At 45.0% G+C, this 26,702-nt stretch overlaps 1 protein-coding gene across 4 annotated transcripts in view; it reads right to left on the minus strand.

The window, feature by feature from the left end:
• NEBL (nebulette) overlaps nt 1-26,702 on the minus strand; it is a 309,628-nt gene that overhangs the window by 106,770 nt on the left and 176,156 nt on the right. The window contains exons 1-2 of one of the 4 annotated variants that reach the window (XM_040352493.1): nt 7,681-8,154; nt 7,528-7,599 (exon numbers count right to left, since the gene is read on the minus strand). The exons of 2 other annotated variants lie outside the window; for them this stretch is intronic. In XM_040352493.1, the coding sequence (XP_040208427.1) occupies nt 7,528-7,599; nt 7,681-7,737 (129 nt within the window). In that variant the 5' untranslated portion in view covers nt 7,738-8,154. Of the gene's footprint in view, nt 1-7,527; nt 7,600-7,680; nt 8,155-26,702 lie in introns of those variants that run through there. One more of the 4 variants, XM_040352494.1, reaches the window with a different exon arrangement.

Genomic DNA, 26,702 nt, shown 5'->3' on the forward strand with positions numbered 1-26,702 from the left:
CTGTCTATGAATCTATTCATACCCACTAAGATTTGGAAAACACAATGGGGAGGGAGTTACAAAAGGAACAACGTCATTTTTGGCAACTTAAAAATGAAAAGGGGTTATAACCCTTCTTTTTTTAAATGAGGCACAGACAGCAATAAAGACATGACAGGCGTTCTAACCCCCTCATCACTCTATCCAAATTTAAAAAAAAAGCTTGTCCTTAGTTATAACTTAACCCCCGGACCAAATTGCTGCTCAAAGACCAGAGCACTTTTTGCGATTCAGGACTGCGTCGCTTTAACTGACAATTGCGCGGTCGTGCGACCTGACTCCCAAACAAAATTGGCGTCATTTTCTTCCCACAAATAGAGCTTTTTTTGGTGGCATTTGATCACCTCTGCAATTTTTATTTTTTGTGCTATAAACAAAAATAGAGCGACAATTTTGAAAAAAAATCATATTTTTTACTTTTTGCTATAATGAATATCCCCCAAAAATATATAATTTTCTTTCCTCAGTTTAGGCCGATACATATTCTTCTACATATTTTTCGTTAAAAAAAAATCGCAATAAGCGTTTATTGATTGGTTTGCGCAAAAGTTATAGCGTTTACAAAATAGGGGGTATTTTTATGGCATTTTTATAAAAAAATGTTTTTACTAGTAATGGCGGCGATCAGCGATTTTTTTCGGTACTGCGACATTATGGCGGACACTTCGGACACTTTTGACACATTTTTGGGACCATTGGCATTTTTATAGCGATCAGTGCTATAAAAATGCATTGGATTACTATAAAAATGCCACTGGCAGTGAAGGGGTTAACACTAGGGGGCGGGGAAGGGGTTAAGTATGTTCCCTGGGTGTGTTTTTACTGTGCGGTGGCCTCACTAGGGGAAATCACTGATCTTCTGTTCATATGTTGTATGAACAGAGGATCAGCATTTCCCCCCCTGACAGGACCGGGAGCTGTGTGTTTACACACACACACACAGCTCCCGGTCCCCGCTCTGTAACGTGCAATCGCGGGTGCCCGGTGGCGATCGCGCCCGCCCGGCACCCGCACGGCAGTCATGGACGAGCATTGCAATGTAACACTCACTTCTTTTGTTAAATTCATCCCCCGATGTCCAGTTTCATATAAAAAATGAAGTTAAAAAAAAAAGTTTGTTCCTGCCCGTTTTCATCTTGCTTGTGGGCACGTGAAGCCCACAAGCATACAGTTCCGGGATACGGTGCTGCTGAGCTACCAGCATGCACCGCTCGTTCTCGCACATGCGCAGTAAGTACGGCACGCAGCGCCGTAAACTTCCGAGGTTTCCATCACAACGGGAGGCGTCTTCAGAAATGCCCGCCCCGTTGTGATGGCAACGAAGATAAACTGTCGTCATTGCGTCACTTACGGTTTCGCAATATTGCGAGAACGAGCGGCGGCCATCCACACCGACTCCTGAGAATTAGGACACAGCTCCCAGGAGACAGTGCCCCGCCGGATATGACGTCAATATCCGCGAGTGGCAAAGACCGGAAACGCCACTGAAAACTCTCCTACACAGGTAACCCTTAGGGGAAAAAAATAATCCATTGGACAATGATTGGATCGCTAAAATGCTGTTAATGTAAAGTTGACAAATTGTGTGGAACTTCGCTTTAAGGGCCCAATTTAGCTTTTCCACTGCATGGTTCTGCAGCAGAGAAACGTCAGCCCCGCACACACTGTGTGCACACAGCTGCGGAGATTCTGATCACATAACTACAGCTTACCTCCAGTCTGTCTGTTGCCAAAGCACAGGGTGCTGGTGAGTCCAGGGCCTGGCATTTATTCATATCTGAGTGCAGATGCCTATTCACCCAACCGAATGAAGTCTTAAAGTAGAACTACAGGCAAAACTTTATATTTTTTATTTAGAGTGGAGAGGGGTTAGAACCCCAGTCTCGCCTTTATTGCTGTCCGTGCACCCATTAGGGAGTTTCTCTCTCCAATTGTCCTGATCACCAATGTGACTGGGTATAAAAGTAAAGGTAAGTCCACAGTTCTGAGTTGCCACCAGAACAGGAATAGAGGGGAAATCTTCCAATGGGGACACGTGTTTCCTCTTACACTCTTTAAAGGGGTTGTAAAGGTAAATGTTTTTTCACCTTAATGCATTCTATGCATTAAGGTGAAAAAACATCCGAGTATTAGCTTCCCCCCCCCTCTGATTACTTACCTGACCCCTCGAAAGTCCCTCGCCGTGAATGAGCAGGCTTCCCGGCTGTCTTCCCGGCTCATTCATTGGTTAATTGAAAGCAGCGCAGCCATTTGCTTGCGCTGCTGTCAATTACATCCAATGACGCGGCGCGCCGGGGGGCAGGCCGAGTGGCTATGACCGTCAGCTGTATCACGGGAGCATGCCCGCAAGCACGCAACACCATGCTCGCTCGCATTAAAGTGTTGAGTCCTTGCGGGGGGGAGCCGAGGCAGCCATGGAGAAATCCAGGTTCGGGGCCACTCTGTGCAAAACGAGCTGCACAGTGGAGGTAAGTATAACATGTTTGTTATTTAACAAAAAAACTAATTCTTTAGTGATCCTTTAAGTGGGATTTCCTTCACATTGGAAAGATATCCTCCCACTTCCTGTTGAGCCCACAGGACAGTTAGAAAGTGCATGTCCTGTTAGACATGATAAGGTACCCCCCCCCCCCCTTCACATAGGCAAAAAAAGGAAGAATCAACAGAGCTGTGTTGTGAAAAGACCAGCTCTCTGCTAATCTATTTATAGCACCCACCCTGGCACAAAATGCAGCCTGGTTTCATCACAGTTGACAGAGAACCTGGCAGAAGTTATTATGCTGATAACAGAACGGAGCAGGAGAAAACCATGGGGCTTTGAAGAGAGATTAAAAAAACACTACAGATATACGGTATGTGCCCAGCTCAAATTTCATGAATAGTGTTTACATTCACTTTGATGTATTTGTTTAAATGCAAGCAGTTTGAGCACCTGAATTTGACCTTGCAATCCCTGTACAGCAGACCTCAGACTGAGGGAGGGAGAAACAGCACAAGGAGTAAAGCGGTTGTGCTGCAGTGACAAAGCAGAGTGACAGGGAGATGCTGCTTCTCTATTCATTGTCCAATCACAGGCTGGGGGAGGGACAAGACCTGTAATTGTTACTAAACTGCAACAGAGGAAAAAAAAAACGGGTCTCCTGCCAAACAGGATTGTATGGAAGAGGAAGGAATACAAATCCTTTGTCAGGTAAATCTGCTCCCTTAAAGTGGAGTTCCACCCATTTTTTTATGTTTGTTTGTGCTGCATGCCCTAATCTCATAGTGTTCAGAATGGACAATTTTTATTTATTTTGTTGCTTGTAAATACCTTTATTTTGTAGTCCTTCATTACTTCCTCCTCCTTATTAGCCTAGGCTATTAAGTCACAAGGCTATTCGCAAGGGTTTCTGGGATAGGCATTATGTATCCCAGTAGTCCTTGCAAATAGCATAGAGAAGGGGCGGCAACTTCCTCTGACACTCCCGTTGCTATGGAAACCTGACTGAAACCTATTACATCGCTTGTGCAGCACTGAGCATGTGCGAGATCTGCAAGGCTGAAATCCAGGAAGTCATACAGTCACACTTAAGATGGGCACGGTGTATTTTTAGATTATAAACTAACTAAATGCTGTAACAACCTAACAAAACGGACCTTAGTTTACAGACTAACTTTACTAGACTACATTAAGCTTGTGTATTACAGGGGTATTTATATTTAAAAGGTGAAATTGTGGGTGAAACTCCCCTTTAAATGTGTTCCAGCTGTGCATTTTCTTTCTTGGAGTTCATTTATAAGAAACATTCACATTCTTTAAAGTGGTAGTAAAGCCCGCTTGGTGATTTTCACCTACAGGTAAGCCTATAATAAGACTTACCTGTAGGTAAAATTTCTGGCCCGGATTCAGATAGAATGCTCTATCTATCTGCGGGCGTAACGTATCTTAGATACGTTACGGCGCTGTAACTTTGGGCGCAAGTTCCGTATGCAGAAAGAACTTGCGCCCTTAGTTACGGCGGCGTAACGTATGTGTGGCGGCGTAAGCCCGCCTAATTCAAATGGGGATGTTGTGGACGTGTTTTATTTAAATTTAAGATGACCCCGCGTTTTTGACCTTTTTTTTGAACCGCGCATGCGCCGTCCGTGAAATATCGAAGTGTGCATTGCTCCAAAGTACGCCGCAAGGACGTATTGGATTCGACGTGAACATAAATGATGTCCAGCCCTATTCGTGAACGACTTACGCAAACGACGTAAAAATTTTAAAACTCGGCGCGGGAACGACGTCCATGCTTAACATTAGCTACGCCTCATATAGCAGGGATAACTATACGCCGAAAAAAGCCTAACGTAAACGACGTAAAAAATGCGCCGGCGGGACGTACGTTGCTGAATCAGCGTAAATACCCAATTAGCATATTCCTCGCGTAACTATACAGAAGCGCCACCTAGCGGCCAGCGTAAATATGCAGCCTAAGATACGACGGTGTAAGACACTTACGCCGGTCGGATCTTAGGGAAATCTATGCGTAACTGATTCTCTGAATCAGGCGCATAGATACGACGGCCCGCACTCAGAGATACGACGGCGTATCAGGAGATACGTCGTCGTATCTCCTATCTGAATCCGGGCCTCTATCTCCTAAACCTACACCGTTTAGGAGATATTTACTCTGCATGCAGCCATTGACGTCAGCAGAACATGCACTCTAAAGGTCCGGTTTACCATGCCAGAACTTCCAAGCTTCTTGCCGGACCGAGGGCTTCCTCGCACATGCTCGGAAGTGACATTCCCCCGGCTCCGGCCACTCACAGCGCCGGAGCTCACGATCCCAGAAGAAAGGACGGAGGAAGATGTCAGCCCTCTCAGTGACCGGGCGCTGCTGAGAGGGCTTCGTTCTAAGGTGAGTATGTGATGCATACTAGCACATTATGCCTTAAGCCTCATACAAACGATCGGACTTCAATCAGACAAATCCGTGGATTTTTGTCCGAAGGGCGTTCCCCGTGAACTTGCTCTGCATACAAACGGCAGAACATTTTCAGCCAACATTCACCAAACTTCATGGTTTTTCAGCTCTTTACCGCCACCCTTTGGGCAACTTCTGCTATTGTTCTCTGATGTTTAGCATTGGTTCGGAGCATGCGTGTTTGTACTTTAGATTTTAGTCTGACGGATTTTTGTACACACGATTGTATAATCCGACGGAACACATTTGTTGTCGGATAATTTGAGAGCATGCACAGTCAACATTTGTTGTCGGAAATTCCGACAACAATTGTCCGATGGAGCATACAGACGGTCGGATTATTTGACAAAACACGTCTGTCGGACAATTGCTGTCGGGAATATCCGATCGTGTGTATGAGGCTTTTGTCTAAGGCTGCTTTCACATTGATGCGTGCAGCCGCGGTGACGGTATACCGTTGTATTTACCGTGATATTCGGGCGCTAGCGGTGAGGTTTTAACCCCCGCTAGCGGCCGAAAAAGGGTTAATACCGCGGTATTACCGCGCTTTCCCATTGATTTCAATGGGAAGGCGCGGTATAGGAGCGGTGAACACACCGCTCCTATACCGCGGTAAAGATGCGGCTAGCAGGACTTTTGGTGCGCTCCTGCTAGCGCACCGCTTCAATGTGAAAGCCTTCGGGCTTTCACATTGAACACTATAGGGCATGATTTTTCATGCGGTATAGCAGCGCTATTTTTAGCGCTGTACCGCATGAAAAACGCCCCAGTGTGCAAGGGGCCTTACAGGGTTTTTTTTTCCTAGGTTTTCTACTTCTTGAAGTACTTGCTGTGCCATATTTTCATTATCTAATGCCGCGTACACACGATCATTTTTCAGCATGAAAAAAACGTTGTTTTTCAGCATGTCGAAAAAACAACCTTTTCCCAACTTCATCATTGAAACGACGTTGCCTACACACCATCATTTTTAAAAAATGATCTAGCAAAGCGCGGTGACGTACAACACGTACGACGGCACTATAAAGGGGAAGTTCCATTCGCCTTTGGGCTGCTTTAGCTGATTCCGTGTTAGTAAAAGACGGTTCGCGCTTTTCTGTCTGTTACAGCGTGATGAATGTGCTTACTCCATTATGAACGGTAGTTTTACCAGAACGAGCGCTCCCATCTCATAACTTGCTTCTGTGCATGCGCGGGTTTTTAACGTTGTTTTAGCCCACACACGATCATTTTTTACAACCCGAAAAACAACACTGGGCTGGATTCAAGAAGCAATTGCGCCTGTGTAACCATAAGTTACACAGCGCAATTGCTTACTTGCCCCGGCGTAACGAATGCTCCTGATTCAGGAACCTCGTTACGCCGACTGCAGCCTAAGATATGCGCGGCATAAGGCTCTTATGCCCGCATATCTTAGGCTGCATTCTTGCGATGGCCGCTAGGTGGCGTTCCCGTTGTGCTCAGCGTATAGTATGCAAATTGCATACTAACGCCGATTCACAACGTTGCGCGAGCCCTGCGTACGCAATTTACGTCGTTTCTGTACGGCGGTTTTCGGGTAAGGCAGGGGCAGCCAATGTTACGTATACCCGTCGTTCCCGCGTCGCGAAATATCAAATTTACGTAGTTTGCGTAAGTGATTCGTGAATGGCGCTGGACGCCATTCACGTTCACTTTGAAGCAAATGACATCCTTGCGACGTCATTTGCCGCAATGCATGTCGGGAAAGTTTCCCGACGGAGCATGCGCTCTACGATCGGCACGGGAACGTGCCTAATTTAAATGATTCCTGCCCCCTACGGGATCATTTAAATTGCGCACGCTTACGCCGGGCATTTTGCCGGCGCGCCCACGCGATTTACGGAGCTACTGCTCCGTGAATCAAGGGCAGCGCAGTAAATTTGCGGGGGCACAGGGCAAAAACGTTGCCCTGCGCCTCCGTAAAAATAGAGCAATTCTACCTGAATCCAGCCCATTGTTTAAAAAGACGTTAAAAAATGCAGCATGTTCGAATTTTTTTTTGGTCGTTTTTCAGAACCTGAAAAATGATGTGAAGCCCACATACGATCATTTTAAATTACATTTTTGAAAAACTACATTTTTTTCATGCCGAAAAATAATCGTGTGTACACGGCATAACAGCCATCTGTATGTCACTAAAGTAATTCAGCCTCACTGGTTAACAACTGCTCCTTGGCCACAAAAGGAGTGCATTGCTTTCAGTCCGTCAGATCTGACTGGTAGACTTTATACTGACAGTGAAGAATAGTAAAGCACAGCCACCGTGCCAAGATGGAAACGGGGTGATGAGTAGAAATGGTATCTTCCATGTACATGTCTAATTACAAATGAAGTTCACAAAACAGGTCATCATTTTTTTTGTTTTTTTACAGAACGCACATTCATATATATACTGTATATAATGAAAAAAGCCAAAGAATAGCTTCCTATATATTAACGATAAATGAGGGACTATAGTCAAGATTTTGCTTTTATACGAGGCTTTAAAAAAAAAAAGTCAATGCCTTCTACTTACGTCACTGATTAAATCGCTGCATTTCTTAGCAAATTCAACATTTCTGTCTTCCAGGACAGGCTTAGGGAAGAACTAAAAAAGAAAAAAAAAAATCGCAGATTATTTTTACAGCTAATGACCACACTAAGATCCAATAAAAAGTCAGACATTTACCCTTTCCTCGCCATCGCTGTCATCTGCCCCCGAGTCGATAATAATTGGGATTTTCATCTCTAAAGATTAAGTCCTGAATATAGGTATCTGTATGATACAGAAGCGGGATGGAGGTGCAGTGCTGTGCGGCAGGCTGTAACAATGGGCTTAGTAATGACTGATGTCTGGTTAGTTGGGCTTATCAAGCGCCCGACCCCTATATGGTGCTGGACCGTCTTATCACAGCAGCTCTATGATATCGAGCAGGACAGGGTAAGTGCCTGGTAGAATGCACTCAGTTATTTTCTACTGATAATTTATATTTAGATGCTCGATTACAGCACAACGGTCTCCTACATAGATCTGTACTATAAATGCTCAATAGTGCTATCTTTTAAATCCTACCACCCCAATAAATAAAAATAATCAGTGTGCATGCATCTCATTCACCCTTTAATATTAAATAATATTTTCTTATTAAAGTACAGTAAAACCTTGGATTACGAGCATAATTTTTCCAGAAACATGCTTGTAATCCAAAGCACTTGTATATCAAAGCAAATTTCCCCATTACAAATAATGGAAACTCAAATGATTAATTCCACAACCATTTATTTCTTCAGTTTATAGTCCTTAGAAAAAGATTATACCAAGAGTGACCAGCTTGTGTAACCATAAAATGTCCATCCGCAAATGGAAGCCTCCACAAGGGGATTAGAAGCAAAATCCAGCAGAAGCTACAGAGTGTAAAAGAGAAGAGAGGTGCCTCTAAGTGTAGCAATATGTTGTAGACATGTGCACAACAAAAAATTTCATATTTTTTTGTTCCGTTTCGTCTTGTTCCGTAGATTCGTAAAGATTCGTAATTTCGTAAGACTCAAGTTTTCCTATTCGGACCCGTTCGTATTTCGTAAGACGCAAGTTTTCATATTTGGACCCGTTCGTATTTTCGTAACAGTTTTATTTTAGTTTATACTGAATGATTCGTAATTCTGTCTAATTTATTTTCGTTGATTCGAAATTCGTAATTTTGTTAGATAATAATTTTCGTTTAATGGATTCGTAATTTTGTACTTTCGTAAATACATAGCAACACGCGGCTAATCCATATTAAGATATACTTTCTCTTAAGCCCCGTACACACGGTCAGACTTTTTGCCAACAAATGTCAAAATGAGCGTTTTCCAAAAAATCTGACCGTGTGTACGCTCTATCGGACAAACTTTTTCGGTTTCAAAAGTCTGGCCAACTCCCTTCAGACAAAAATCCACGGAAAAGTTTGTTTGAAGTCCGATCGTGTGTACGAGACTTTACAATGTGACTCAGCACAAAATAGATAAGCTGATTGGCCAAGATATTAAGTAATCACTCACTAACTACACTGCCCAGTGCCCATTCGAAAGAACGATACAAGTACACAAATTTACGAACAGACAAAGAAACAGTTTTACAAAACACACAAATGAAAATACGAACATATGAATGAAAATACGAACAGACAAAGGATTTAAAATACGGAATGCAAATTGTTCGTTTTAGATGTCATTTTCGTTCTTTTGCTTTTTCGGTGTTTTGTATTTTAGTAAGATTGTCCAATCATACGTTCTTATTTTCGCTTGTTCGTTATTTTGCATATTCATAATTCCGTAATTTTCGTATTTTGGTTCTTTCAGCTTTTCGGATGTTCGAATTGATCCGAATGTACGAATACTAACAAATTCGTACGAAAATCCATTTGTTACGAACGGGAACGCACATGTCTAATATGTTGCTAAATGTTGTACCTTCATTAAATTAACCATATTGCTACTCTTAGAGGCGCCTCTCTTCTCTTTTATACTCAGTTGTGACGTGACGCTACTTGTATATCAAGACATCGCTTGTATATCAAGTCAAGATTTCAAAAAAAAATGTTGCTTGTCTTGCAAAACTCTCTCAAACCAAGTTTTTACTGTATATGTGAAAACAGAAAGAATGACATTTAATTTGATAAAAACACTTTGGGGGTTATTTACGAAAGGCAAATCCACTTTGCACTACAAGTGCAAACTACAAGAGCAAAGTGTACTTTGCAAGTGAAGTCACTGTAAATCTGAGGGGAAGATCTGAAATTAGGGGAAACTCTGCTGCTTTTATTATCCAAACTAAAATGCTGTTTTTTATTTTCCTTGCATGTCCCCCTTAGATCTACAGCGACTGCACTTCCAAGTGCACTTTCAGTGCAATTTCAAGTGCACTTTGCACTTGTAGTTTGCACTTGTATTACAAAGCGGATTTGCCTTCAGTAAGGCTGCATTCACACCTGAACGCGGCGTATGTTACCGCGATTTGCCGCGACAAATTGTGGCATTTTGTCCCGCGATTTGCCGCAACAAAACGCTGCGTTTTTTAAGCCTAACATACGCCGGAGGAGTGATCAACATTGTCGGCTATGCCGAACGACGAAAGCCGCCTGAAATAAAGGTCCGGGACTTGTTTTGAGCTTCAGGTGTACAGCGTTTTGGCGTTCGGCGTGGAGATCTCCATAGCCGACAATGTTAAATCACCCCTCCAGCGTATTGCATGCTGCAATAGCGTCGCGCTACAGGCGACAATACGCCTAGGTGTGAATGGAGCCTTAATAACCCCCTTTGTGTAATAGACAATTACCATGTTTTTGTTTTTTCATAAACACTTTGGGCCAGATTCACAAAAGAGATACGATGGAGTATCTCAGATACACCATCGTATCTCGGATTTTTACTGGTCCTATCTATGCACCTGATTCATAGAATCAGATACGCATAGATAGGGCTGAGATCCGACAGTGTCACACTGTGTTACACTGTCGGATCTTTTTTTTGATTTAAAAATGGCGCCGGGGGCGTTCCCGCTGATTTACACTGAATAATATGTAAATCAGCGAGATACGCGAAATTCACGACCGTACGCGGACCCGACGCGGTGTTCTTACGTCGTTTCCGTAGCGCGGTACCCGTCGTATACTTACCCATGCTAAAAGCAGGGGTAAGTATTGTTAAGTATGGCCGTCGTTCCCGCGTCGATTTTGAAATTCCCTACGTCGTTTGCGTACGCCGATTCACGAACACACGCGTCGCAAGTCCCGCTCACGTCGCAACCACTGACATCCTATTGACGTCAGTGGGAGCAATGCACGCCGGGAAATTCCCCGGACGACGCATGCGTATTTAAATCGGCGCGGGAGCGCGCCTGATTTAAATATGACACTCCCCTAGCCGCGGAATTTGAATTCCGCTGGGGGAGTTAGGATCCGCCGTCGCAAGTTTGGAGGTAAGTGTTTTGTGAATTTGACACTTTCCTCACAAACTTGCGAGGGCGGATCTTAAAACACATAGGTTACACGGATCTAAAGATCCGCTAACCTTTGTGAATCTGGCCCTCAATTTAAATTTTCATCCTTTTTTGTATTTCAGCATTACTGATCTCCTCCAGCCTCTTTTAGCCACTTCCTAGCTACATACTCTCACTCCAGCATAAGTATAACCTGGTACACACTACAGTGTGTACACAGCTCCGGTCAGAGCCGCTGTACTAACCAAGGAACGTTAGTACATCGATCTCCCCTGCTGAGCTGTTGTGTTTTGACAGGGGGGGTGACCCCCTCAACCCCCGCCAGAACACTCCAATCAGCGTTCTCTGCTATTGGCTAAGAGCGCCGATTGGGGAGTCGGTCGGCTGCTGGTTTTCCAGCATGTACATCTGACAGAGGCCAGCCGAACAGCAGAATGTCAGCCGGTATTTTTTGTCTCCCAACATACTGCCCGAATGTGCAGGAAAAAATTACTGAAGTTCCACTTTAACAGCAAGTCACAAGGCTATAGGATGAAGCAGGGGCTGATCTGTGTCAGAGATTTGTAAAAAAAAAGCCCCAAGCTACACAGACACAAATGATTTACAAGACTGATCCTCCCTTGAGCCAGCATCTCAGTTTAGGTATAAATGCCGGAACAAAGATGGCTCTGTCTTTCTGGAGAGAAAATTAGATGAAGGCGTTGTTCGGGGGGAGCACTGTGATCTCTGTGAGAGATAATAAGTACGCTTACAAATAATATGCATGCCCTAAACATAAAAGATATATCTCCTGTTATCTCCAATAGGTTCTTGTCTGTCTTGAGTGTCGCTAATCCACTATGAGCTTTAGCAAGAAAAAAAAAAAAAGATTAAAAGTTGTGAATTGCCCAGAAAATGGCTGAGCGGGCACAGCAGCAGGCATGAATGATATCAAGGAACGCAGCGCCTCTCTCCGAGGTAAACTTGGCATGGAAGGACAGAGGCCATTCAAATGAAGCATGCACTGCAGAAAAACAGAGCACTTGAGCAGTGCATAACTCATCCTCCGAGTGGCCAGCAGCACTTCAACGCAGGTTAATATTTAATATGGTAAATAAATTTTCCGCCTAGCCAGAACATTTCCAGACAACCAATTTAAAGGCTCTGCTTTTTTTATCCACTTGTTATAGTTCTAGAATTTTTTAGAAAGAAAAAATCTCATAATGCATCGAACGAACATGATTTAAAATAAAAAAAAAAAAGCACTGAAAGGGCACGTTCACATGTGCGGCCTGGGAAGGGGGCGGGGGGGGGTACGGATTTTACCACCACCCAACCACACCACTTGAACACAGACACGCAGCCGCCCAGAGCTGTACATTTGCCACGTCAAAAATGAAACAGCATGTTACATTCAGCAGAGTTACCGCCCACCAAACTTGATTGCCATTGCCATGTGGCATTTACAGGATTAAAGCGGAGTTCCACCCTAAAAATGTTTTTACATTATCAGACTCCTGGAAACATCTAAAAAAACATTTGGCGTAAAAAAATGTTTTTTACTTACCAGAATTGCCCTGTTGCTATGTAGTCCTCCTAATCTGCCACTTTCTAGTCCGTGGCGCTCCTAGGTCACTTCCTCCCTTGCCTGTGCTCCGGGGAAATGATGACACATCATTTCCCAGTAGTCTGTGGGCAGTACTGTGATCAAAAATCGCGTTATTTCCTGACAGGAAATGACGCGATTTAAGGCGGATCACATCGCCGAGATGTGTTTATCTATGTTGCCATAACAGCGGAGCGGGACCTTCCTCTGTCGCCGCCCATTGTCATGGCAACTTTGCAAGCAATCAACGCTACGGCCGCCGCTGAATAGCACATGCGCGAGATCGAGAGGTGCATGCTGGTTACCCAGCATGTACCTCTTGTAAGATTGGGGTGATCAGACTCCAGTGGTAGGTGCGTTTTTAGTAAGTACGCCAGTCCAGAACTGAATTTATAAGGGCCTGGTAGCCCACTTTTATGTAAAAGCACAAAAAGTTCCCAAATACATTAGTAGCCCGGAACAGAAATAGCACTTCTCAAAATATGGGATGACGCTCTCAAAGCAGCAGACGAAGAAGAATCTTGTCGTTTGGTACTGTTGGACCTAAGCGCAGCATTTGATACAGTAGACCACAAATTATTGCTGACTCGCCTAGCTGAAGTAGCTGGAGTCGCAGACTCGGATTTACCCTGGTTCTCCTCCTTCTTGGAAAACCGATCTCAAATAGTGAAACTAGGTCCTTTCACGTCTGAAAAACGCACTGTGTCATGCGGAGTCCCTCAGGGATCCCCCTTGTCGCCCGTTCTGTTCAATATCTATCTCCGCCCTCTTTTTGAAATCATCGGTAACCAGAAGTTACTCTACCACTCCTACGCGGATGACACCCAACTCTATTTTCCCATCAGCAACAAAAAGGATCATTATCTTGGACTAGAGAAATGCCTTACTTTGATAGAGAATTGGATGACGGAGAGTTACCTTAAACTCAATGGCTCAAAGACAGAACATGCAACAACATGGACACCCCTGCCCATTCTGGGACAAACCATCACCCCTAGCACCAAAGTCAAAAGTCTCGGAGTCACTTTTGACACCCACATGACAATGGATGCACAAATAAATTCAGTAGTCAGCGGATCCCACCATCTGCTGCGCCTGCTACGTAGACTCATTCCCTTTATCCCGAAAGCAGACACTGCTGTCGTGGTGGGAACAATAATCAACTCCAGACTCGACTATGCCAACGCCCTTTACATCGGACTCCCAAAATACCAAATCGCTCGTCTACAAGTCGTTCAAAATACGGCGGCACGACTTGTGACTGGGAAAAAACCCTGGTAATCAATCTCGCTCTCCCTGAGATACCTTCACTGGTTGCCAGGAAAAGACAGAATTACATTTAAGGCACTTTGTCTGACGCATAAGTGTGTTCAAGGAAGTGCCCCCCAATATCTATGCGAAAAATTAAAATGTTACAACCCCCATCACGCTCACTGATCCACCAACCAAAACCTACTCCAGATACCCAAGGCCAGATACAAATCCAAAGGAGAACAAAGATTTGCAGTCCAAGGACCTAGACTGTGGAACGCACTACCAGCCAGCATCTGAATGGAGGTGAATCACCAGGCCTTCAGAAATAAACTCAAAACCCATCTATTCTGAAGGCAAAAATACAGTAGGGAATGGATACTAAGCGCCCTGAGGCGATTCAGTTCGCATGTGCTGCGCTATATAAGTTTCTCACTCACTCACAGGGGGTTCCACCATAACTGCATCTTGCATACTCAACACTTTAGCCTCCTGGCTTTCATTCTTGCCATCCGGCTGTTTCAGGCCCCTAGCCTAGGCCCCTAGGTCGGCTCCTCAGAACAAACTGAGTTTTCTAGAGTTAAGCTCTCCCCTAGCTTACTCCTGATCAGCGCCTTGCTGCTCTATCACCAATGACATCTGCCTCCTGCAGACATGCATGCTCTGGCTACACCCACTCTCAGAGGGATGGGAGTCCACGTGGACTCCCAGGAACAGACTTCCTGTCTGTTGGGTGGAGCTCTGAGCCATAGTCAGGTCAGAACTAAATAGCCAAACACACAGCTGTGCAATCAGTGTGTCTTTCTCTCCAAAATCTGGCGTAAACCAGCAATCTTTAAGGTAGCACAGGGTCCACCACCACACTCTCCAAAGCAAACCAGGAAGATATAGCGATTGGGCTTCACATGCCCACAATAATGATGGAAACGGCCAGAACAGGAGGGAGAATATATTCAGTAAGTGATTTATATTTTTAATAAATACGTAAGGAACTTTGTCTAAACGTTATTGTATTTAATTAGTACTAGAATCAATAAAAAATACATTTTGTCCGGAACTCTGCTTTAAATCATGCAGCGAGGAGGTGACATATCATCTCCCTACTACCTGTCAAACGTCTTTTTGACAGGTAGTAGGGAGATGATATGTCACCTCCTCGCTGATATGCCACCCTTCTGCACTTTTCAGAAGGGTGGCAAGGGCTGCCGCACTTGGGACCGAGCTCCAGTGCCGTATCATCCATGGGTGTAATGTGTGAAGTGCACACTGGCCCCAAGGGAGGGGGACCCCACTGTGCCCTCACACATTCCACAACATTGTCTGGACAAGGAAGCAGACTGCGCATAACAGTTAACCCTCTGCCTGGTGGTGCCCAGGGGAGCCGAACCCCGCAGCTGCCAGCAGCATCTCTACTAAGTAACCAGGAGGAGCTACCAAAGTGCCGGCTGGTTACTTGACAGCCGTTATCTGGAGACGAAGGAATGTTTCATCTGACCCTTTCCCCTGGCCGATCCCATATTGTCTGACCTCCTCCACACTACAAGCGCTAGAGCAGCAGCTAAGATTAATGTGGCAGCTTAGCGCTTGTGATGTGGAGGAGATTGGGCTCCGGGGTGGCAGCAGGGGAAAAGGATCAGATGAAACATTCCTCCTTCTCCAGATGACAGCTGTCAAGTAACCAGCTGGAGCTTAAGTAGCGTCAACTGGTTACATAGTATAGATGCGTCCGGCTGTGGGGTTTGGCTCCCCTGGGCACCACCTCCAGCAGGGGGGGGGGGGTTCTTTGTTAACTTTGTAACCCCTCTACAAATAAATCTTATTAGAGCTCAACAACCTCCCAACATTCTACTCATAATACATGGAATATAAAGAATGAAGCTGCTGTGACTATTGAGACTGTGACTATTGAGATTAATTAAAAAAATATACTTTAATATTAGGCTTTTTTGTACAAGGTGTAGTTGGGTTACATATTGGTCTTTACCAGGAGCTTCTATTTAACTTCTTACTGATGTCTGAGTTCTGCATCAGTTCCTCCTGATCTTTGAACTCTTCGTCACTACCTACTGATCTCTGCGTCACTTCTTACTGATCTCACCTACTGTCAAGAAACCATCAATCAGACAGAGACAGAAAATCCAGTAAAAATCACACCTTCTAATATAATGGTAAAAATAATAAACGTAGTCAAAACATAGCCCGGGTACCATAGCCAAAGTGGGTAGTCAGAACAAGCCAGTAAATCAGGAAGCCAGAGATCAGCATAGTTGGAGGCAGCCGACAGGATCAGGAACCAGAAGGGATGTCAACACTTCAACAGGAACACAGCAGAGAGTTTCCAGATATGTTTGACCAAAGGTGAAGGCGCCGAAGGAATGAATGAGGCAGTTTAAATAGTCAGTAAGTAGCATTGGAAGGCTAAAGCTGGTCGGTAAGTAGGCTTGGTTTTTCCCTGGGCATTCCCCAGGTTTTTGTTGTTATCTGCTTTAGCCTTCCAATGCTACTTACTGTTATGGCCAGCTATAGATGGGGGCAGTGGACATGTTTATGCTTCACCTGTGGTGTTTATATTGGTCCATCAGTGCACCAACACCTTTGCAGCCATTGTGCTACATGCTGGGTGCTTGGTGTGCTCTTGTACCTTTAAAGGAGGGGTGGCTTCCCTTCAGTTCACCTGCCCCTGTCTATCCATTAAAATGCATGTGCCTCCACTGTGGGGACGCTCATTGTTTAGTGTTAGGACCACAGATATTGCAGGGTGCCTTGGCGCGGCTCTGTGGCTCACGCATGCGTTTGCAAATGCGTGCGGACCGAACCCCTGTTTTTAACGCATACTGTAGACAGGTTAATTGGTTCTCTGCAAGCTGGTCGGTAAGTAGGCTTGGTTTTTCCCTGGGCATTCCCCAGGTTTTTGTTGTTATCTGCTTTAGCCTTCCAATGCTACTTACTGTTATGGCCAGCTATAGATGGGGGCAGTGGACATGTTTATGCTTCACCTGTGGTGTTTATATTGGTCCATCAGTGCACCAACACCTTTGCAGCCATTGTGCTACATGCTGGGTGCTTGGTGTGCTCTTGTACCTTTAAAGGAGGGGTGGCTTCCCTTCAGTTCACCTGCCCCTGTCTATCCATTAAAATGCATGTGCCTCCACTGTGGGGACGCTCATTGTTTAGTGTTAGGACCACAGATATTGCAGGGTGCCTTGGCGCGGCTCTGTGGCTCACGCATGCGTTTGCAAATGCGTGCGGACCGAACCCCTGTTTTTAACGCATACTGTAGACAGGTTATTTGGTTCTCTGCAAGCTGGTCGGTAAGTAGGCTTGGTTTTTCCCTGGGCATTCCCCAGGTTTTTGTTGTTATCTGCTTTAGCCTTCCAATGCTACTTACTGTTATGGCCAGCTATAGATGGGGGCAGTGGACATGTTTATGCTTCACCTGTGGTGTTTATATTGGTCCATCAGTGCACCAACACCTTTGCAGCCATTGTGCTACATGCTGGGTGCTTGGTGTGCTCTTGTACCTTTAAAGGAGGGGTGGCTTCCCTTCAGTTCACCTGCCCCTGTCTATCCATTAAAATGCATGTGCCTCCACTGTGGGGACGCTCATTGTTTAGTGTTAGGACCACAGATATTGCAGGGTGCCTTGGCGCGGCTCTGTGGCTCACGCATGCGTTTGCAAATGCGTGCGGACCGAACCCCTGTTTTTAACGCATACTGTAGACAGGTTAATTGGTTCTCTGCAAGCTGGTCGGTAAGTAGGCTTGGTTTTTCCCTGGGCATTCCCCAGGTTTTTGTAGTTTAAATAGTCAGAAGGGGCTGGCTAAGGAGCAGGAAATGATCAGCAGGCGAGCCACTGTGGAACGATAATTAACCAACAGCTGAGCAACCTGAGCACTGAGAAGGGAATGCTGAGCCCAGCCCTGACAACAGGGCTCCCCCAACACGTCATTCACTTTAGTGATCGGTATGGGATCATGACGACATTGCAGAATATATCAATACAGAATATATCAGTGCACTATATACTGTGTGTGTGTGATTCCTCCCAAAAGGGCACCTCACTTAGGCTACATGTATCCTGGCCAATCAACTCTGCCTGAAATGAATCATAGCAACATGTTTCATTCCCCTGGTACAACACCACTGATTGCCATAGACAACCACAGATTTTTTTGCAGTCTGATATATCACAGATTGGTGACAAGCCATTGCAGCCTGCAGCAAAAAACACGCAAGGTGGCCATTCCAACTTCAGGCACTGCTTTAAATAAAACTGACACTTTTGAGTAGAATGAACCCTGAATTAATAGCCTCTTTACAAGCGCATACAGAGAGTTATCGTAAGCCGCTATGTTGGTCCCTGGGTGGAGTGAGCTCCTTTTCCTATTGTGAGGCCTGCTGGGTTTCTGATTGCCTGCAGCAGCCTTAATCTAAACAACGACTGTAACCAATTTAGAGCGGAAAACGTGGAGGTCATTCCAAGCCAGCAGGTAGAGTGTATAACAAGAGCAGAGAGGCAAATGCTGCCAAGAGTGAGGTAATGTTCCGGGCTGCATGACAAATTTACTGGATTTATGAGATGGAGATATAGTGCTGGTGCGCAATGGGTCAGACTGTGAATATAAGAGATATTAAATATGAACAATGCCAAATAAATTCATAATACTGTATTTCATCAGGATAATTAAAATTGGGCTAAGGGGCCACTCTCCCCAAACCTTTGTTTTGGTTTCAGGTGGGATCTGGTTGCCTATATTCTTAGCTCCTTATGTTTCTTTCCAGTGGAGATATTTTCCCCAGTAGTCTGTCTGTGACTCTCATAGGGCTTATTCACATGTGCGGCTATACTGCCGATCCCTTGAAAAGTGATCAGCAGTGGATTGCCTTTTGGAGGGTGTTTGACAGGCAGAGAGGAGGGGATGTCTCTCCCTCACCACCTGCTTTAGCTCTTGAAATGCCACACCATTGCACTTCAACCATGTGTATTGCAAACAGTTGCAGAGCGGTTGCAGTGCATCCCCCCCCCCCCCAATCGCATGTAAATGAGCCCTTAATCTGGACCTTTACAAATCCCGAATTCTTATTTTTGGGTTGCAAAAACACACAGCTTGTAGGCAGGTGCAGTTTGTTCTCCCCACTGCATGTGGTGCTCAACTGAAGCGGCAAAGCAGAATGGTAAGGAAGTTGAGAGGAACTTGCCTCCTCTATGACTTCCTGTGGTCACAAGAAGACAGCTGTCTGATTGGACACTGATGCCCCATGTGATTCCAGTGGCCATCTTGCATCAGGCAGAGTCCTGGGTTTGGCATAGTGGCTAGTGTAGGTACAGGTTCCCCATCTGGCAGGGATAGTACTTAGAGGTAGGGTTGCCAACTCATCCCTTTAAAACAGAACACATATGAATTACACAGGTTCTGAGGCTAATTTAATGCACATAAGGCACCAAATGAGTTTAATTACCTCCTTAATCAGCCACAGAACCTGTGTAATTAATATGTGTTCTGTTTTAAAGGGATGAGTTGGCAACCCTACTTAGAGGTAGGGAAAGGTTCCGGAAGAGTAGGGACAGTGCAGGGACTGCATCTATCTCACTCCAGGAAGCCTTTCCTTTTGGGTGTGGACCAGCCAGGCCACATTCTGCTCCTCATTGCAGACACTGCTGGCATCTTTAAGTCTTCAAACCACTATCACCATTTGTAAGTGGATCCGAACAAGTGTGCCTATCCACCAGGCCTGATAGAGTTGTGTTGAACTTTTCTACAATATAACACTATTGCCTAACTTGGACTCTGTGGGCCGGATTTAGATACATTGGCGTATCTGTCCGGCCCGCGTAACGTATCTCCGATACGTTACGCTGCTCTAACTTTGGGCGCCAGTTATTTATTCACAAAGAACTTGCGCCCTTCGTTAGAGCGGCGTAGTGTATGTGTTGCAGAGTAAGGCCGCGTAATTCAAATGGGGATGTAGGGGGCGTGTTTTATTTAAATTTCCCTTGACCCCACGTTTTTTACGCTTTACTTGAACGGCGCATGCGCCGTCCGTAAAATCTCCCAGTGTGCATTGCTCTAAATGACGTCGCAAGGACGTCATTGCTTTCGTCGTGAACGTAAATTACGTCCATCCGTATTCGCGAACGACTTACGCCAACGACGTAAAAATTTCAAAACTCGGCGCGGGAACGACGGCCATACTTAACATTGGCTGCGCCTCATAGACCCAAGGGTAACTATACGCCGGAAAAAGCCGAACGCAAATGACATAAACGGTCGTTCGTTTCTGAATTGGCGTAACTCCTCATTTGCATATTCGTCGCGTAATAATACGGAAGCGCCACCTAGCGGCTGGCCTGGAATTGCAGCCTAAGATCCGACGGTGTAAGACACTTACACCTGTCGGATCTTAGGGATATCTATGCGTAACCTGATTCTATGAATCAGGCGCATAGATACGACCGTCGAAACTCGGAGATACGACGGCGTATCAGGAGATACGCCGTCATATCTCTTTCTGAATCCGGCCCTGTGTGTTCACTGCCTGCCACACCACGTTGCACCTTGCTCACAAGCTGAAGGCACTCCTATGCACATAGGATGAAGTTATAGCAAGACGTCAGCTCAGGGAAGGAAAGGTAGTGGTCAACAGTGGAGGGCTCTGAGGAAGGGATGGTCCACAGGGTCAAGACACATCTCTTCTTGGCAGCTGGGTTACTGTAATCAGTCCCTGTCTTCACTGCAAAGCGTGGCCCAGGGACCTACCTAAAACCTCAATATAGTGAGGCCTCACAAGTGTCCATAGGGATGTGTGTGCTCCTGCCTTGCCTTACCGTCTATAGGTGTCATGGACCCTGTATGTGAGGAAGAGAGCTCATAGGAGGGCTTGGGCTATGCTCTTCTCCTATTGAAATGCATAAATGAGAAAAAGCCAGTTCCAGTACTTAGAATTCTCATAGCTGGATTGATTACCGCAATCAGTGCTTCCGATCTAACCATGAATTATAATCAGGCTAACTGTGACCTTGCTGGGAATGATAATAAATGCTTCCAGCTGTCTATGCAGAAGACATAAAGGTCAAAGTAGCACACATATGAAAAATGTAGTGGGTCATAGGGATGAGTGGTCCATTCAAGGGCAGGAAGACATCTCCCAGCATGTTGCCCGTATAAAGATATTTACCTATCCGTTGCCTGCCTTATCTCCAGGGCCGGACTTACCATTGGGCTTGACTGGGCTAAAGCCCATGGGCCCCGCCCAATAGGGGGCCCCCTTTAAAAAAAAATATATATATATTTTTTTTTTTTTTTTTAGGGGTCCGGAGGTCCCCAGGGGTCCGTAGGCCCCACGGGCCCCTGGACGGCAACCCCCCTTTATTTATTTATTTTTTATTAAAAAAAATGTTTTTTTAATATATATATATATATATATATATATATATATATATATATATATATATATTATTATTATTATTATTATTATTAATAAAGGGCCCAGAAGTCTCCAGGGCCCCTGGATGGCAACCCTCCTTTTTTTATTTATTTTTTATTTAAAAAAAAATGTTTATATATATCTAGAATATGAAATATATTTTCAGTTGTTTCACACTTTTTTGTTATGTATAATTCCACATGTGTTAATTAATGCCTTCAGTGTGAATCTACAATGTTCATAGTCATGAAAATAAAGAAAACTCTTTGAATGAGAAGGTGTGTCCAAACTTTTGGTCTGTACTGTGTATATGTATATATATTTTTCTTTATTTCTTCTTTTTTTTGTAAAGGCCCCCCTGCTTCTCAATTTGCGGCAGCCCCCCCGCTTCTCAATTTCAGGCGGTAGCACCCCCCCCCCCCCCCTGGTTCTCTGCTCCAGGGGGCCCATGCCTTAAGCTGTGTAAGGGGTAGAGTTGCCACCTTTTCTTCAAGCCAAACCCGAACACTTTAGCGGCACAGGGCACATTTTTTTCGTAGTATACACAATAGGATTATAAAAGACCTGGGGCACCTTTGGGTGCCTCAAGGAGTGTGGTAATGCAGCGCGCTGCGGCAAACAGTGGGTGTGGCCAAACTGCTCTTGCTGACATCATGGCTCCCCCTCAGTGATGCCAAACCTGCCCCCAGACAGCGGCCTGCATCTCCCAAATGGCAACAGATTTTTGTGTGACTACCTCAGTTACTTGGGGAGCCACAGCCCAGTCTAAATAATGTGTCTGGGTTTCAGGCAGACTGAAACCCGGACACAAGATCCCAAACCCGAACTGTCCGGGTGATTCCTGGACAGGTGGCAACCCTAGTAATTCCTGATGGCGGCCCTGCGCATACCTCCCAACACGCACGAATTCTGCGGGACTTTCCCGCACAGACAGCTTCTTCCCGCAGTCCTGCGAAAGGGTTAATTTTCCCACACTGCAAGAGGAGGCAGCACGGAAGCAGGAGGAACCGGAGCGGTGTGTGGAGGACTGTGGCTGCTGAAGGGAAGAAAGCCGACAGCCGGGCTAATGACAGTCTGTGGCCCCGGCTGTCGGCACAGGTGAGAGGCACTCCCCCCCTGCTCAACAACTGCAAAACCCTCCCCAGGAGGAACCGGAGCGGTGTGTGGATGTCTGCTTAAGGAAAGAGAGCCGACACATTCCGTGCACAGGTGAGAGGCACCCCCCCACTCACCAAATTTAATGTGCCCCCCCCCCGCTCAACAACTATGATCCCCCCCCTCGCTCAACATCTTCGACCCCCCCCCCCAATTCTTGGCTCCAGGGGGCCCCTTCAACACTCAAGCCCAGGGGCCCCCACCACCCTAAGTCCTGCCCTGCTTATCTCCCATACCTGCCCATTTTACAAGCAATAATGCTTACATCTGTAGAAATCAATTTAAAGGTTTCAGTCCGACTGAAAGTGATATGTTAGTGATCAGTGGACCCTTAATGCAGTGATGAATTCTTTAACAAGATCTACCTGTCACATAGGTGTGTGTACGGGGTGTACCAGTTGTGCCTGGGCACACCCTAATCACCCCGTGTGGCACAGATTCCCCTGCTGCCTGGGCTCTTGTGTCCATTCATAACTAAAGCATAGTAAACTCCGTTTACTATGCTCCAGTGTGTGAATGAACAGGAAACCGCTCAGCACGGAGCACATCCCATTCATCCATTGTCCAGTGTAGCTGCGACTGCAGAGAAAGGGACTTGGAAACCTCTGTCCTCTGTATCTAAAAAAAGTGAGACATCAGGGGATACGTCCACAGACACTCGCGCTGTCTGTGGACGTATCCCAGTGCGCATGCTCCAAATTACGCCGCAAAGACTCATTGGTTTCGACGTGAACGTAACTTACGCCCAGCCCCATTCACGGACAACTTACGCAAACTACGTAAAACGTGAAAAATTTTACGCGGTTCCGACGTCCATACTTAACATTGGCTGCGCCATCTTTTTGGTGGTTTATCTTTAAGCCTGAAAACGCCTTACATACACGGCGTATCTTTACTGCGACGGCCGGGCGTACGTTCGTGAATAGGCGTTTCTAGCTGATTTACATATTCTAGGCGTCAATCAGCGTACACGCCCCTAGCGGCCAGCGTAAATATGCAGCTAAGATACAACGGCATAGGAGACTTACGCCGGTCGTATCTTAGCAACATTTAAGCGTATCTCAGTTTGAGAATAAGCTTAAATATACGACGGCGGGGATTCGGACTTACGACAGGGTATCTACTGATACACCCGTCGTAATTCTTCATGAATCTGGCCCATATTGTATTATTCCAATTACAGCGATGCGGTGTACACACGGTCGTTTTTCGGCATTAAAAAAAACGAAATTTATCAGCATGTCCAAAAAACAACGTTTTTCCAACTTCATCATTAAAAACGATGTTGCCCACACACCATAGTTTTTAAAAAATGATGAACAAAGCGCAGTGACGTACAACACGTACGACGGAACTCTGAAGGGGAAGTTCTATTCGCCTTTGGGCTGCTTTTTATCTAATTCCTTGTTAGTAAAAGACGATTCGCGCTTTTTTGTCTGTTACAGCGTGATGAATGTGCTTACTCCATTATGAACGGTAGTTTTATCTGAACGAGCGCTCCTGTCTCATAACTCACTTCTGGGCATGCGTGGGTTTAAAATGTCGTTTTAGCCCACACACGATAATTTTTTACAACCCGAAAAATTACATTTTAAAAAACGACATTTAAAATTGCAGCATGTTCGATTTTTTTTGGGGCGTTTTTCAGAAGCCGAAAAACGATGTGAAGCCCACGCACGATGATATTAAATGACGTTTTTAAAAACGTCGTTTTTTTCATGCCGAAAAACGACTGTGTGTACGCGGCATGAGGATCAGGAAGATGCTGGTTCTTGGCTTAGACCTGGCACAGTGCATGATAGCTGGAAATAGCTCACTTAATGACATCTGAGCTTGTCACCTTTAGAGGTGTTACAGCAGAATATGGAAAATATTCCAAGATTTTGTTGCCAAAAATACATTTGTCAGAATTAATGTTTCTGGGGATTTCTACATTATACGTTTATCTAAACTTGCACAAAAATTACAGCCTAACAGCAGCCAATGTGCGCTCATTCATGCTTCTGATCTATTTGCAGCTTTCACTTTTCTCTCCTTCTATCCACTGCAGGAGCCTGAAATTCTTTAGATACCGTTCCTAGTGGTAGTCACAGAGTTTGCTCTCTTCCTCACTCTAGGTTAAAGAGACCCTGTCACCAACTTGAAAAAAACTGCAAGTAAAGGCGCAAATAAATCAAGTATTTTAAGTCTTAAAAAAAAATGTGTATACATTGCATTGTTTTCAGTGGATCTATTCACACTGGTGCCGCAAACATGAGCTTCTTTCAGATCCGTGACTAAGAATAGAAAAATCTGCATCTCAGAACATGTGCTTTACGTACTTATGCCGAGGATGCATGGTCGTTTTTTGTGATGAAAAAAAACGTAATTTTTTTAGCATGAAAAAAAAACGACGTTTTTCAAACATCATTTTAAAAAACGACGTAGCATACACACCATCGTTTTTTCAACAAGCTCTAGCAAAGCGTGGTTACGTTCAGCACGTACGGCGGCACTCTGTTCCATTCAAGCTCGCGTCCTAACTTGCTTCTGAGCATGCGCGGGTTTAAAAACGTTATTTTAGCTACACACGGTCATTTTTTATGACACAAAAAACGACGTTTTGAAAAACGACATAAAAAATTTAAGCATGTTCGAATTTTTTTTTTGTCGTTTTTCAGAAGACATAAAACTAAGTTTTCCCCACGTTTTTTTTTTCATCACAAAAAACTACACGTTTATTATAAATTAGAGCTGCACGATTAATTGTCAAGAATCGTTATCGTGATTTTTTCCCTGTTGCGATCTTGACAAAGTATTTCCCAATCTTTTGTATGCAGAGAGATCTCTCTGCACTCAGCCAACAAATGTCTGGGCAGTCTGCCAAGTTTTACAACATTCTTTATCAGTGGCACTTTAAAGCCCTGTACACACGCTCGTTTTTCTCATCGGTAAAAAGTCTGCCGAGAAAACCAAGGGGAAAAACGAGAACCGGCAGGAAAACTGCCATGGAGCTTTTGCCAGGAATCCCGGCCGTGTGTATGCTCCATCGGCACAGCCTCGCTGTGTTTCCCATAGGTAAGTAGTAGATCTAGCGAAAAATAAAAACGCCGGGAATCCCGATGGCAAAATAGAGAGTAGGTTCTTTATTTTCTCCCCGGGATTGCCGGCTGTTTTCTTGATGGGAAAACTGCGAGGAAGCATACACACTTTCGGTTTTCCCGGCCAGAAGCTCTCCTGGCAGTTCTCCTGACGGGAAAACCGGTCCTATGTACGAGGCTTAAAGTGAATGTAAACCCGAAAAATTATTATTATTTTTGTTGATGTCACAATGTACAGTATAAGATTTCCTATCATCTGTGCCCAGTCTTGCCACACAGTTAATCCAGCTCTGAGCAATCCTCTTTTATTGTTCAGTGAAATAAAACAGACTTACAGAAAAAAAACCTTAGTCCGTTCCGCCCCCTTGCTGTCAGTGACAGGTTATTTACATATCTCATGCATTAGCTTCAGACAGGCATTATTTTTTAATTCCCACCCCCACTCCTTTTCTGAAGTCATGTGGTTACTTTTCTGGATTTTGACTGGATGTTAGTGATCATAGCAGAATTCAGTGTAAGAAATACACAGGAAAAAATGGTGGGCGCAGAGTCTACTGACATCACAACTCCACCCACACGGTGGAAACATTGTGTGGGTGGACACACTCAGACACACGGAGCGCGCGCCCGCAACCCTGAGCCTTAAAGGTATATATAAATATATATACGTTGATCTGCCCAGCCGTGCCATTCTGCCGACATATATAGTCATGCAGTGGTCGGCAAGGGGTTAAAGTAGTTCTAAAGGCTGAATGTTTTTTAGTGCAGCTCCCCCAGCCCTCCTTATACTTACCTGAGCCCGATCTCAATCCAGTAATGTGCATGAAAGCAGCATCTCTCTCAGCTCTCTCCCTCCTCATAGGCTCTGAGACAGCAGCGGGAGCCATTGGTTCCCTCCTCTCCCTCTTTACAGCAAATAAGGAGCGTGTGGGGGCAGGGCTGAGACACCCTGTGCGTGTCTATGGACACAAAAAGACAGCTTGGGAGCGAGCCCGCATAGCAAGAGGCTTGCAGAGCAGGTTAGTATACCACATTTTTTGCAGAGCAGGTTAGTATACCACATTTTTTTTTTTTTATTAAATTAATTAATTTAAATCCACCTAAAATGGAATGTTTAGCTACTACTACTACTACTACTACCCTGTCCACAGATGACAACAATACAGAGATTTCCTGTTACAGACAGTTGCAATAATAACAGATCTGCTGGCAGGATAATATTAGTAAAATGACAC

The sequence above is a fragment of the Rana temporaria genome, chromosome 5 (assembly GCF_905171775.1).
Source record: "Rana temporaria chromosome 5, aRanTem1.1, whole genome shotgun sequence".
In the NCBI taxonomy this organism is placed as follows: Eukaryota; Metazoa; Chordata; class Amphibia; order Anura; family Ranidae; genus Rana; species Rana temporaria.